Source organism: Meriones unguiculatus, chromosome 3 (genome assembly GCF_030254825.1).
Source record: "Meriones unguiculatus strain TT.TT164.6M chromosome 3, Bangor_MerUng_6.1, whole genome shotgun sequence".
In the NCBI taxonomy this organism is placed as follows: Eukaryota; Metazoa; Chordata; class Mammalia; order Rodentia; family Muridae; genus Meriones; species Meriones unguiculatus.
The window spans coordinates 90,155,966-90,168,127 of record NC_083351.1 but is presented as its reverse complement, the minus strand read 5'-3'; the positions used below and the strand labels follow the sequence as shown (position 1 = coordinate 90,168,127).

Sequence of the window (12,162 nt, the reverse complement as noted above, 5' to 3'; positions counted from 1 at the left end):
CAATGCTGCCGCCAGAGCTTTATTCCATTAGCCTTTCTTCTCTTTTAGAGGATATTCTCTGCCCTGCCATAGGGAGCTAGAGCGGCGCTAGGCCCCAGCTCAGGCTTCGTGGACCCTTCTCGGGAATTGCCAGGCACCGGAGTATACAGAAGTTCTCATTTGGGGCTCCCAGGGTCTGCAGTTTGCCCGCAGCGTGGGGCCAAACTCAATTGGCTGTGGTCCGTCCTGCTGCAGGTGGAAAAGGAAAAGCCCAGGAACTCAGTTGCGCCTTGCCCAGCCTCAGAAGCCGTCTTCGGAGTGGCACACCTATCCCTGGACGCTTCTGACTTACCCAGCAACCTAGGTGTGCCCCAAATAGCCAGGCGGTTAACTGGCAGCAGCTCTTAGTTTGAGTAATCCAAAGCCTGCTCTCCTACTAAAAGGCCTCCACCCTGATCCCCTAGGACTGCAGTGGGGCTAGAAGCCAGCAGAGATTGAGAAGACTTTGGGAGCCCCTCTCTTTTTTTTTTTCCGGTCACTGAGAGTACTGCAGTCATTGGGGGCTGGTTTCTGCTCCTGCAAACACAGTCTCCCCACAGCCAAATACCAAGGACCTCAGCCCTGGAAACACAGATTCAGGTTAACTAAAACATTGTTACAACATGGTATCAGGTTCATGAGGTTCTTACTGAAAGAGAACAAAGAAACTAATAAGATAACTTTCAAGTACTCCAGTGTGTGGGGAACCTGGAGAGCCTGCTATTCTCTGGATGGATAGTTCCTACATCAGTACTGCAAGCTTAGCTGAATGTGGGCAGGGACCAGCCTGACACCTCAATGTGCCAGTCTCAATCCTGGGGGCTATACAGGCAGGACCTACTTGGCTTCACCTGTAGCTGTCACCTATACACTCAAGCACCTGTCACAGACTTTGGCAGCTGGAAAATGCTACGAAGTAAATAAATCTAACTGAGCACATGCCAGAGTATGTATACCACACATACTAAGTTCAATAAAGAGGTTTCAATTAAAATCAAATGTTTATCCATTTCCTTCTACTTAAGAAATACAAAGTTAAAATACAAATCTTAATTTACTAAACCATAGTAATGTGAAAAGTTAAGGCATTGGTATACTGGCCAAAGACAAAAATCCCATCACTTTAGCATCACAGCTCACTAACTTATACAGGACTCTGAGTGGTTATAAAATTTCCATTTTAACATAATGCCATATATTGAGTCCTAATTACAACTTTTATCTAAGATAATTTAATAGTTATAGAACATTATTCCAAGGAAGAAGGAATACAATAACTTCACAATGCCAGTGAGAAGAGTGCAGTGGCTGCCACTTGATTTGGGGATTGTGGAGTTTAAAAGTGGAAGGCTCTGTGCCGATCTGGCTCAGTTCTGTTATCTTTCATATGAGGAAGAGGCACATACAGGGAAAGTCACTCACGTAAGGCCACAGAATCACACAGGGCTTCACTGACTAATAGGAGTTTATAATATGATACAATTACATTTGTTCCCTAGATCAAATCAGGGCAGGAAATAGAACTCAGCTGGCCAGAGTGCTTGCTGGTGTATATGAAGTCCTGGGTTTGATACCCAGCACTACATAAACTGGATGTTAATCATTAAACCAGATATTAAGGAGAGACAACCCATGATAACATTTTGGGCTGTAAAAACAACACTAAAGTAACAATTTAGTAATAAATAAGTCTGCAAACAGCTGTTTACCATGCTTATATACAATACCATCTAGAACAATAAATGGCCAGCAGCTTACAATAAACTAATTTAATGGCACACCCATGTCCTACTCTCCCTCTGTACTCATTATGCTTTTATCACTAACGTTTGAGGTAAATGTTTTCCACAAAAACTTCTCATTTGCTTTCCAAAGCGAAGCATCCAGTTCATCTTTCCTTGTGGAGGCTGTGGTGCGGGGTGCATGCGAACACAGCGTCTCTATCACTGTCAAGTCAGTGAGTTTGCTGAGACTGTCATCATTCTGCTCGTTCAAGATGTCCCAGAAATCTTTTGGCCTCTGCTTTGCTTTTGCCACAGGTTGTGAAAGAACATTTTTTGGCAGCCGTGTGAGACCTTCCCCACGGCTTTTAAAGAGGTCATTAAGAATAGAGGTGTCACCCAGTAAGCCTTCTACAGAGGTATTGTCTGACATTGGATTTTCTGCCCTGCTTCTTGAACTGCATGGGCTTGTGAGGTTGTGCTGCTGTCCTGGGGTATCTCCTAGCTCTGTCTTCAGGGTGTCAGACTTGCTGTGTGGATGGAAGAGTGTCGTGGTGTTCTTGGATGTGTGGTCATTCCTCTCACGGTCAGTCTCCTGGGTAAAGCTGACAGGGGATCTCTTAATTTTTGTATCACTATAAAATGTCTTTTCTTTATGGGAACTATGATTGTGACATCTGCTTGATTTTCCTTCACATAATTTTGGGTTGTAGACTTGAGACATTTTGTTGGTGGGATCATTACATGACAAAGTATTATCATTTGAGGGCCTTTCTCTTAAAAGAGATTCTTTAGAGTTCTTCCTGACCTTCTCTTCTTCCTTGTGGACAGATATGACCATCTCTGAAGCAGAGTCCACTAACAACTCCTTTCCCTCCGGGTGCTGAAGACTGTAGAAGTCTCGGAGCATGCTCTGTCGCTCTGCAGATGTGGCGCCAGTTACTTGTTTAGCAAACTCCTTTACAGTCAGCTTGTAGTAAGAGGCCATTTCTTCAAACTGCTTTCTAAAGATAGGGCAGATAAAACTAGCAGTTATTTTCTTTTTATTACATTTACATTTATTTTTAAAGACCTCATCAGGAAGCTGTTGAGATAACTCAGCAAGTACAATTAAAGACCTGCATTCAATCCCTGTAACCTATTTAAGGGAGAAGACAGAACCAACTCCAGAAAGTTGTCCTCTGGCCTCTACACAAGCTCTGTGGCACGTGTGCCCGCACTCACACAGCAATGCAGTTCAGAACTTTTAATGTGCTCATTAACAGTGGCTGGAAACATAAAGGCAAAGCAAGGTACCTCGTCTGTCTGGTGGCGTCAATTTAACTGCATCCTTGGAGAACATGCCTCTTCCCTAAAGGACCTAGAAATGGTCTTTTAGCTCATTAAATCATCAGCTTTTTAGGTAACTCCGATTTACACTATTATGTATTTCCTGGGAATTATGGGAGCCTGGCAGGCTACTCCTCCAGTCAGCCAATTTATGACTGACAGGAGAATCATCATTTATACAATTTGTATTTGAGAATCTATGTTGTATGTAAGTCCTATAGAATAATATTGTTAAAGAATGGCTTTGAGAAATAGAAAATTAAAAAAAATCAAAGAGAAGTTGCTCTTTACCTCACAGTACAGAATTTTACATGGCTTTTTGTTGAGCTTTAAAGAAAGCTGTAACCGTAGTTCTTTCTCCTGGCTGATTTAACTTTAGTGCAGACAGCTCATCTCAGAAGCCAGATACTATTTTCTGAGCCTGGGGTGCTTAGCTGCCAATCTAGTCCTCAAAAGGCAGGAGGATGGAAAGTTTGAGGTAACATGGGCTATGTAGGGTGACCCTGTTTTAAAACCAAAGAAAGCAAATAAACAAAAAGAGTAAGATGTTATTTGAAGAAGTAAATTGTCATCCTAAAATAAGACCAACAAACACTTCTATATGTACACACACAGAAATATGGAGCCCTGGTAAAGTGGAGGCAGAAAAGTACTTAGGCTCCTTGAGCTACAGACTGCTCCTTTCCACAGGGAAGGATTTGAAATCTGCATTGTGCCTACTCCCTAGACACACTGAAGTCCAATGTGACAATATCAGCAAAAGGACCTACAGGTTTAAGATAAGGTCATGGGTAAGGTATGGGTCCCACAGGATTAAGGTCTTCATAAGGACAGAATAGGGAACTAGCACAATGGTGTTTTAAACGGTCCCAGTTTTGAGCCAGGCATGGTAGAACGTTCTTGTGCTCCCAACTGTCTGGATGGGAAGGCGGGAGGGTTGAGTTCTTGATCATCCTCAGCTATATGGTATGTCTAAGCCCAGTCTGGGCATCAACAGACTCTGTCTTATCCCCCTCGCCGCTAAAAATAAGATATAGTGTATTTCTTTGCTGATGCTGTGCTTGGGCTTTAATCTCAATGCCAGCACATTTATCTTCAGATAAAACCAGAGCCAGTTCTGCAGTGCATGTTAAAGGCTCCACAGGTTTAGAATTGTATTTCACTTGACACAACAGAGTCCTCTTATATCCTACGTGGCACTGTACAAACTATACAACAGCAAAGAAGACCCCCATCCCCTGCTTCACAAAGTTCAATCTAGCTACGGGAGTCAAAGCAAAATAATCAAGGTACAGTCTTGTGATGAAGGAGTGACTTCAGCTCCATTGGCAGTCACAGTGGGTGACACTTCTGGTGGGCAAGCGGGGCGAGAAGAAGTTTCCTGCTGTCACCTCTACCTGTCAGGTAAGCATGAGCCAAGAACCGTTCAAGGCCAGTTCTCAGGAGACTCAGAGCACAGCAGAACAAGTGAAAATGCACAAGTGGCCAGCAATCATGGGTCTGCACTGGCAGGTTTTACGGCTGAATTTTCTCCTACATATTAACATTCTTAGGGAATGGTTTTAAAGGTATATGAATAGGAGCATTAACATCACCGCTTTTTATGGTTTTTTGTTTATTTGTTTCTGCCTCACAGGACAGGTAGCAGTCTCCTGTGGCCATAGTGGCAGCCTAAGGTGAGTGCCTACATGCTTCTATGGCTGAGACAAATTTCATAGCTTTTGGAGCTCACTAGTGTCTTGTCATACGTCCCAAACTCAGAGATTCCACACCTGATCAACAGTCACACTTAGCTACAACAGTGTATGTCATTCTACAAGTAAAAACGCACTTGTCCTAGAAACTTGTCTGTCCTGGAAACTGCCAATGTTCTTATTGGAACGCAAGCATGCTCTTAACTAGTTCCATTTTCTTATCAGCTGAAGTAATAGGATGTTATCATTCTATTACTTATCTCCAAATCCATTTTTAGGACGCAATAAATGTACTTATTTATAAAGATTTATTGACCACTAAGGTTTTAGGTGATATCTTTTATTCATCCAAGACTTAGTGATGTCTCAGCAGATGCTAAAGTAACTTTATCTCTGATGTGCTAAGACAATGCATGATCTCACCTGTATCCCTAGGGTAGGTCACACCTGGGAGGAGTGTTGCTTAAACAGTATTTAACCCAAGGAGTCTTTGAGTGAATTATGCCCGTGGCTGCCCTTTACAGAATGATTATTTTTTGCCTTCCAACTCATTTTCCTAATTCAGGGACTTCAATAGAATGTTCTTTAAGAATTCAAGAAAATGCAAAAGTGTTATGCAAGGTGTTATCAGAAAATAAGCTAACCACTTTTGTGAGAAAAATATTAGTAGAGTAGCTTTAGGAAAAGGGAAAATAAAAACCAAGTTAGGAATCCATTAGCATGTCTATCAGAAGTTATGATGCTAAAATTCCAAAGCACTTTTCCTCTTGGGAAGGGGCTGGACCACATTTGATATCACCATGTCACTGCCTTTGCTTTCTGAGGGTTAGAGGTGCTGAAAGCCCCAAGAAATCCATCGCTTGGTGGCTACAAGGTATAGCCTTGACTCTGACTGAGTATGGTGGTGACAGGCAGGGGTGGGGTGTGTAAGCAGGTCCTGGAATTGTAATATTACTCTACCTTTTTACCTGGCATGAGAAAGTTCCTCTCTGGGATAGGTAGAGAAAACAATGAAAGAGAAGCAAGAAGAAATCACTGCTATACTTCTTTCCTTTAGAACATACACTACTGTATGTAAAGGACCAAGACCCAAGTTTCTTTGAGGATGGGAAAATATAGTGAGTCTTCTGGAAGAATAACTGGCCACAATGAAAAAGCAAAGCCTGTTAAATCACTGTCGCAAGCCTGCCAGCCAAGATGAAGACCTGGCCTTATGCCAGGTCTACGGGTGACTTTGGTGCTTCTCCTTTGCCAGGCAGCTCAGAAAACAACTCTCAGCAGGAGCGTATATCATCTCCACTGTCCACAGAGTGAGAAGAGCCAGGCTGACTGTGCTCCCTCACCATCTCTTGGCAACATGAATAGCTATGTGTGGCGAAACCACCGAAATCCTGGCTTCCTCATTTCTTCACCTGATCCCTGGAGACTGCCTCATTCCCATGTTTGTCCCATACTCCTACATCTCCATAATTCCAGAGCTCAGGAATTAGGGCAGGAGATTCCTAATACCAGCCTGGACTATATATAGCAAACTCTAGGCCAGTCTGAGCTACTTAGTGAGAGCCTGTCTCAAAAGCATTTGTTTTTATTTTTATAAGTTCAGATTTTCTGAAATTTGGATACAAGGAATGGTTATAATTATATATTTTATTATGAAGCCATATTTCTACTGAGAATTGGCCTGAAGTCTAGTGCTGCCACATACAACATACCTGCGGATTCCTTTTGGTGTTTCTCCAATGACGAAGGTTGTGTGGTTTATATGGAAGACACCTTTCTTTTTCTGGCTTACAGGGTGGGACACATACAGAGGAGAGGAAATCAGTGGCTGATCTTTCTCTGCAGGTGTCACTGTGTCTATAGTCACCTTATTTTCGTATGTCTAGAAAAAAAGGAAGGAAAACTAAGTTTAAAAAACAGTTTTGGACTGATATGACAAAGAATGCCATTAGAGTAAAGCAGATCCCATTATTCAACTGAAGCAACTGCTGGGGATGATGAAGACAGAATATAGAAAAATGCTGCATTGTCCACTGTCATGCTGTGGATGTACTGACAGAGATGACACAAAGGTACCCTGAAGATAACACCAATGGTTAAATGAATGAGGCCAGAACTGTTCTGTCTAGGCCAGGTGTGGCTGCCCACACTGGTAATCTCAGCTATTTGGAGGTAGAGGTAGGCAGATTAGGCATTTATTTTGAAGAACATAGGGGCTACCAGGCCAACCTGAGCAACATGGGATCCAATCTCAACAAATAAAACAGGACTAAAGAGACAGTTCAGTAGGAAGAGATGCCTGCATCAAGCCTGGTAACTAGATCCCACAAGGAAGCAGGAAAAACCACCACCAGAGAGCCGTGCACTCACCTACACATGCATGTTATAGCACATGCACATGCCCTGTATTTAAAAATCAAACCCAAAAGTTCACCTTATTTTTAAAGTTTGTGTTTTTCTAAAAATTATGAAGTAATTTTTATCTAATTTTATACAAGCATATAAACTACAAACATGAACTGTTATGTAACAAAAAGGAAAACTAGTTTTCCTACTTGTCAACCACTGTTAGGCTAACGCATATTCAGTATTTAAAAAAAAAATCGTCTACAGTTTTTAAGTTACAAATAAAACCAAACTTATTTATAATAACTTTTTGGGCTGTCTGTTTGTGAATTGATCTAACAAGAAAAAACGTTATATGCTTCTAATCTCAGCGACAAGTATGGCCAGGTGGAAAGTTCTATTCCATTCCAAAATAAAAATAATAGATAGCAATTTACAACAGCGACAAAACATATTTAAGTTTAAAAGTAAGAAAATAAAAAACTAAAGAATAACATAGCAATGACTGTGAAGCCAGCAGGACACAGCCTGCAGAGCCTGAAGCTGGGGGTGGTGGTGGTGGTGGTGGTGGTGGTGGTGGAAATGATTCAGTTCCCTAAAATAAAGGACAAAGAAACAGGCTAGGAAGACAGCTTCATTGGTAAAATGTTTACCGCACAAGCACGAATATCTGTTTGGGGGCTGGCTATATGGCCTGGTGGGGAGAGGTGCTTGCTGCAAACCCAAATGACCTAAATTTGACTGCCAGAACCCACATGTGGATGAAGAGAAGCAACTTTTGAAAATAACCCTCATATCACCGTGGCACTAGTACATGTGCACATACACTAGTAAATAAAAAAGTATTTTTTTCTCTACTACTAATAAAAGATCCAGATTTGATCCTCAGAACTCACCAAAGCTGCATACAGTGGTGCACATTTGTGATCCAGACACTGGGAAATAGGCAGGAAGATCCTAGGGCTCACTGTCTCAAGAACAATAAATATATACCCACCCCTGTATGAGAAATATACATGAAGCAGCAGTAGCAGCAATGCTGGAGATATTGCGCAATAGTAAAATACTTGCCCAAAACATGCAAAGCCTTAGGTTCCATGCATAGCACACCCTCCCCACAAGGATAGCTGATTTAAAAATCAAAGCTAGACAAGCCTACAATGGTATACAGAACAGAAGTATGGGCTAGCATCTCACTCTAGATAGAAAGAACCAATAGAGACAAGACAGAATGGACAGCTGGGTCCCCAGCTGGAGAATCTGATTTCGTATATCCTGGGTGGTATGAAAAATTATACTGAAAATCACATAAAAAATCTGGATGAGAACCACTGAAAACCAGAGTCCAGTGAGGTACAAATACCAAAACAGTACAGAAAAGCTTCCATATCCAAAGAAGGCTTGTGATTTGGTAAGGAAAAGCATTCAGACAGTCCTAACATTCAAACCCTGTCACTGTGAGGCCACAGGTGCAGCTAATATGAGAGCTCTATGGCAGGATCCCAGGGATTAGACACTCTGAGGGCCACTTTTAATTCCTCTATCTGGAAACAAACAAACAAACAAACAAAAACAAAAATAAATCACTGTATAAGCACAGGGCCAACTACAAACTTTAAGACATAATTTTAAAACAAAATAGAAACAATATATGGGTTAGGCAGCAAACAGACCTGCGATGATAGTTATAAATTAGGAGGATACAGTAACCCCGAGTGTAGTGTAGGTATAGAAGGGAGAAGTGATGGAAAACATACTTTGAAATGCAAGGAAAGAGCAGAGACAATGGGAGATAGTGCAACCATATGGCAAAAAATTACACAGGAAAAATAATGATCTTTATACTAAGTCCAAAAGAGATGTTATGTTTTTATTTTCATCACAAGCACGGTGAGGGCACACGTCACTGTAAAGAGAGTAAGCAGAGAGAGCAACTTTGCCAACTAAGAACGCTCCTTCCTCTTGCACTGATGTCTGAAGCCATGGAGAGATGGTGCTGGGCAATGGCTCTTTTCAATTATTTATGTGATTGCTCTTTTTGACATTACAAGTCTCATATTTTATACACATCTGAAGAATCGGTTTTAGAAATCCTTCAGGAATTCAGCTTTTGCAACCACAGATGCTGGACATATGGGTCATTAGATTTTTTGACATATTCCACAATTTAAAACAAGAGTCCTAAAATGAGAAAAATCATTTTTCTCCTCACATGAATTCTACATCCTATCTTTTGTTATTTTTAAAAAGACATGATTTCAGACTGCTACTTTAATAGATAATTTTACTGTTTTATTGAAATTAGGTTGTAAGACATAACTTTGTATTTAGCTCAACTGTACAAAGATTTCAGGAATATATGTGCTGTCACATTTATGCTGAATTATATGTATGGAATGGAGGTAGCGAATTACACTCTGATTGCTGTATAACAAGTTACCACGGCATTATTGGCTTGAAACAACATAACTTCTGACCTTACATTTCTGTAGGTGTGTCTGACATGGGTCTCACTGGACTAAAATCAAAGTGCTGGCAGAGTTATGTTCCTTCTCTGAGGCTCTAGGGGACAATTCATTTCCATACTTTCCTAACTCCCAGATTCGGACTGCAGTCCTTGTCCTGAGCCCTGTGAGTACAGACAGGAAAGGTTTTGCTTGTGAGAATGAACATGACTATACTAACCCCAGCCACTCAACAGCAAAGGATTCTCGTCAGCTGGTTAGTAACCTTAATGGTAGCCATCCAGTTAATTCCACAACATCAGCCTGACTCAACCTGAATTACATCTACAATCTTAATTCTCTCTGTTGTCAGGTAAGGTAACATCAACAAGATCCAGAGATTAGTCACGACAAGAATCTTAGGGACTACGAGACTTTTCTTACTAAGGGTCCTTTGCCAAAGTCCACCCACCCCAAGAAGGTTCTGGGACCAGAGAAGGTGCTTGTGAACCTTCTGAGGCTGTATTTGCAAGGTGTGTATATGAGTATCCACACATCTCACAGACAAAAGAGCCTAGACTTTATTTTTATCATTGTCTTAAACTATATGAGAACAGAAAGAACTACAAAGTGATGGTTTACATGGCAGCTCCATTTATGTAGTTTTAAAAAATCCTTATTCTGTTTGAAACATGTCTACATCAATTTATAAATAGTTCAGTGCTCTTGCTACATAAGCGTTTTCACTGTTTTATCATAAAGTAGTATAGCCAACTCTTCGCAGCAGCTTAGATGGGCAGTTAATGCCACAGTGAAGCTGGAGCTGTGCTGATACAATTCCAGGTCATGTGAGCTCAAACTATGGAATGAGAAAATACTAAGAAATAAGTCCCTAGAACAAAGTGGATTAGGAATTTAAAAAGTAACACTGTCTCATTTAACATTAGGACAGAGGGGGAAAGCTGCTTATAAAATCAAGAAAGCAAGCTAAAAGCACTTTCTTCCTCCAGGAGAGGAGGACAAACAACTGGATCACTGTTTAGAACCGGATGGGAAACTGTGCAACTACAAGGTGAGGGAAGAAAAGAAAACCGTTTCTGCAGAGCCAGGATTATTCCCCATTCTACTGATTGGTGAATTAGTTGAGACATTATTTTAGTATATGGACCAGGCTGGCCTTGAACTCACTATGTAAATCTCACACTGGTCACTGTTCTTAAGCTCACAATTGTCTTGCCTCTGTCTCCTGTGTGCTAGAATTACAGACATGAAGCTGGCATCGCAAATGCTTTCTCCATAAATTTGTTACAGTTTGTAAATGAAATGCTCTTCAGGCGCATGTGTGTGAACATTTGGTCCCCGGCTGGTGGCACTGTTTAAGGAGGCTGTGGAAGCTTTGGAATGTAGGCTCTGCTGACAGACATAGACCATTAGGGGTTAGCCTTAAGGGTTACTGCCTGGCCCTGCTTTTCATCTCCCTCTTCCTGACTTGCCAAGACATTTGGGAGTCTTTGCCACTTGCTTTTGCTGCCACGAACTCTAACATACCTTCCCCACCATGACAAACTGAAGCTCTGAGCCAAAATAAGTCTTCTGTTAGGTTGCTTCTGTCATGTATTTTGTCACAGTGACAATAAAAGTAACTAAGGCAGCTGCTTAAAAATACCAAGACTAGGTGACTGAAGAGATGGCTCAGCAGTTAAGAGCACTTGCTACTCTTGCAGAGGACCCAGGTTTGATTACCAGCACCCACAAGGTGGCTTAAAAGCATCTGGAACTTCAATTCTAGGAGTTTAATACCATCTTCTGCCTCTGTGTGCACCAGGCATGTAGGCAAAGCACTCATAATCAAGATTAGTCTTGAGGCTGGGCATGGTGGTGCACATCTGTAGTCCCAGACCCTCAGTACCAGAGGTCGGAGGGTTGTGAATTTGAGGCCAGCCTCAGCTATAACAATAAAACCTTGCCTCAAAAGAAAATCAAACCATCTCATTGAAGTCCTTTTTCAAGGCGAAGGTACTGATATACTAATGGGTCAGAAGCTACCATTACACATAAATTCTGAATTTTAAGTATGGTTGTAGTAAAAATAAGAAAGTCTTTAAGAAAGAACCTTCTGTACTGTTCACTGAGTAGGCGCATTTCTGCTAAACTCTTACTTTAGAAAACATCACACTTCCCAAAGCCTATCACTCAGTAACTGCTATGTTATTGGCTATTGAGGACCAATAAACTACGTAGCACTGTTAGGTATCTCCACTATAGTATCTGTATAAAAAAAGAAATTAAATCTAACTTCTAGAATCTTTGCTAAAAAATATAACTTACTACACAAATATAAGAAATTCAGTAAGCATTCCTTGGTAATATAAACACAAAATTAAACAAATCCATCTGATGATAAGATGTACTAAATAAAAACCAGGTGGTTACTCACAAAGGTGAACTTATCAGAAGACACCAAAGTAATAATTCTAATTAATAAGCGCTAAGTAACATCTCTTCCTTCTTTGGATGTGTGGAGCCTACATGAAATTGTTAGCTGAAAATGGAAAAACAAGGGCCCACTCCTATCCCTTTATACTTTTAGATTAAGACAAAAAGGTAGAA

The 12,162-nt window shown here is 41.1% G+C and overlaps 1 protein-coding gene across 4 annotated transcripts in view; it reads right to left on the bottom strand.

Moving 5' to 3' along the window:
- The window catches only part of Ercc6l2 (ERCC excision repair 6 like 2), a 114,906-nt gene that overhangs the window by 24,388 nt on the left and 78,356 nt on the right, over positions 1-12,162 (bottom strand). Inside the window, exons 18-19 of one of the 4 annotated variants that reach the window (XM_021649099.2) lie at positions 6,475-6,644; positions 1,001-2,743 (exon numbers count right to left, since the gene is read on the bottom strand). The exons of 1 other annotated variant lie outside the window; for it this stretch is intronic. In XM_021649099.2, the coding sequence (XP_021504774.1) occupies positions 1,807-2,743; positions 6,475-6,644 (1,107 nt within the window). In that variant the 3' untranslated portion in view covers positions 1,001-1,806. Of the gene's footprint in view, positions 1-1,000; positions 2,744-3,359; positions 3,572-6,474; positions 6,645-12,162 lie in introns of those variants that run through there. 2 more of the 4 variants (XM_060380335.1, XM_060380336.1) reach the window with 2 other exon arrangements.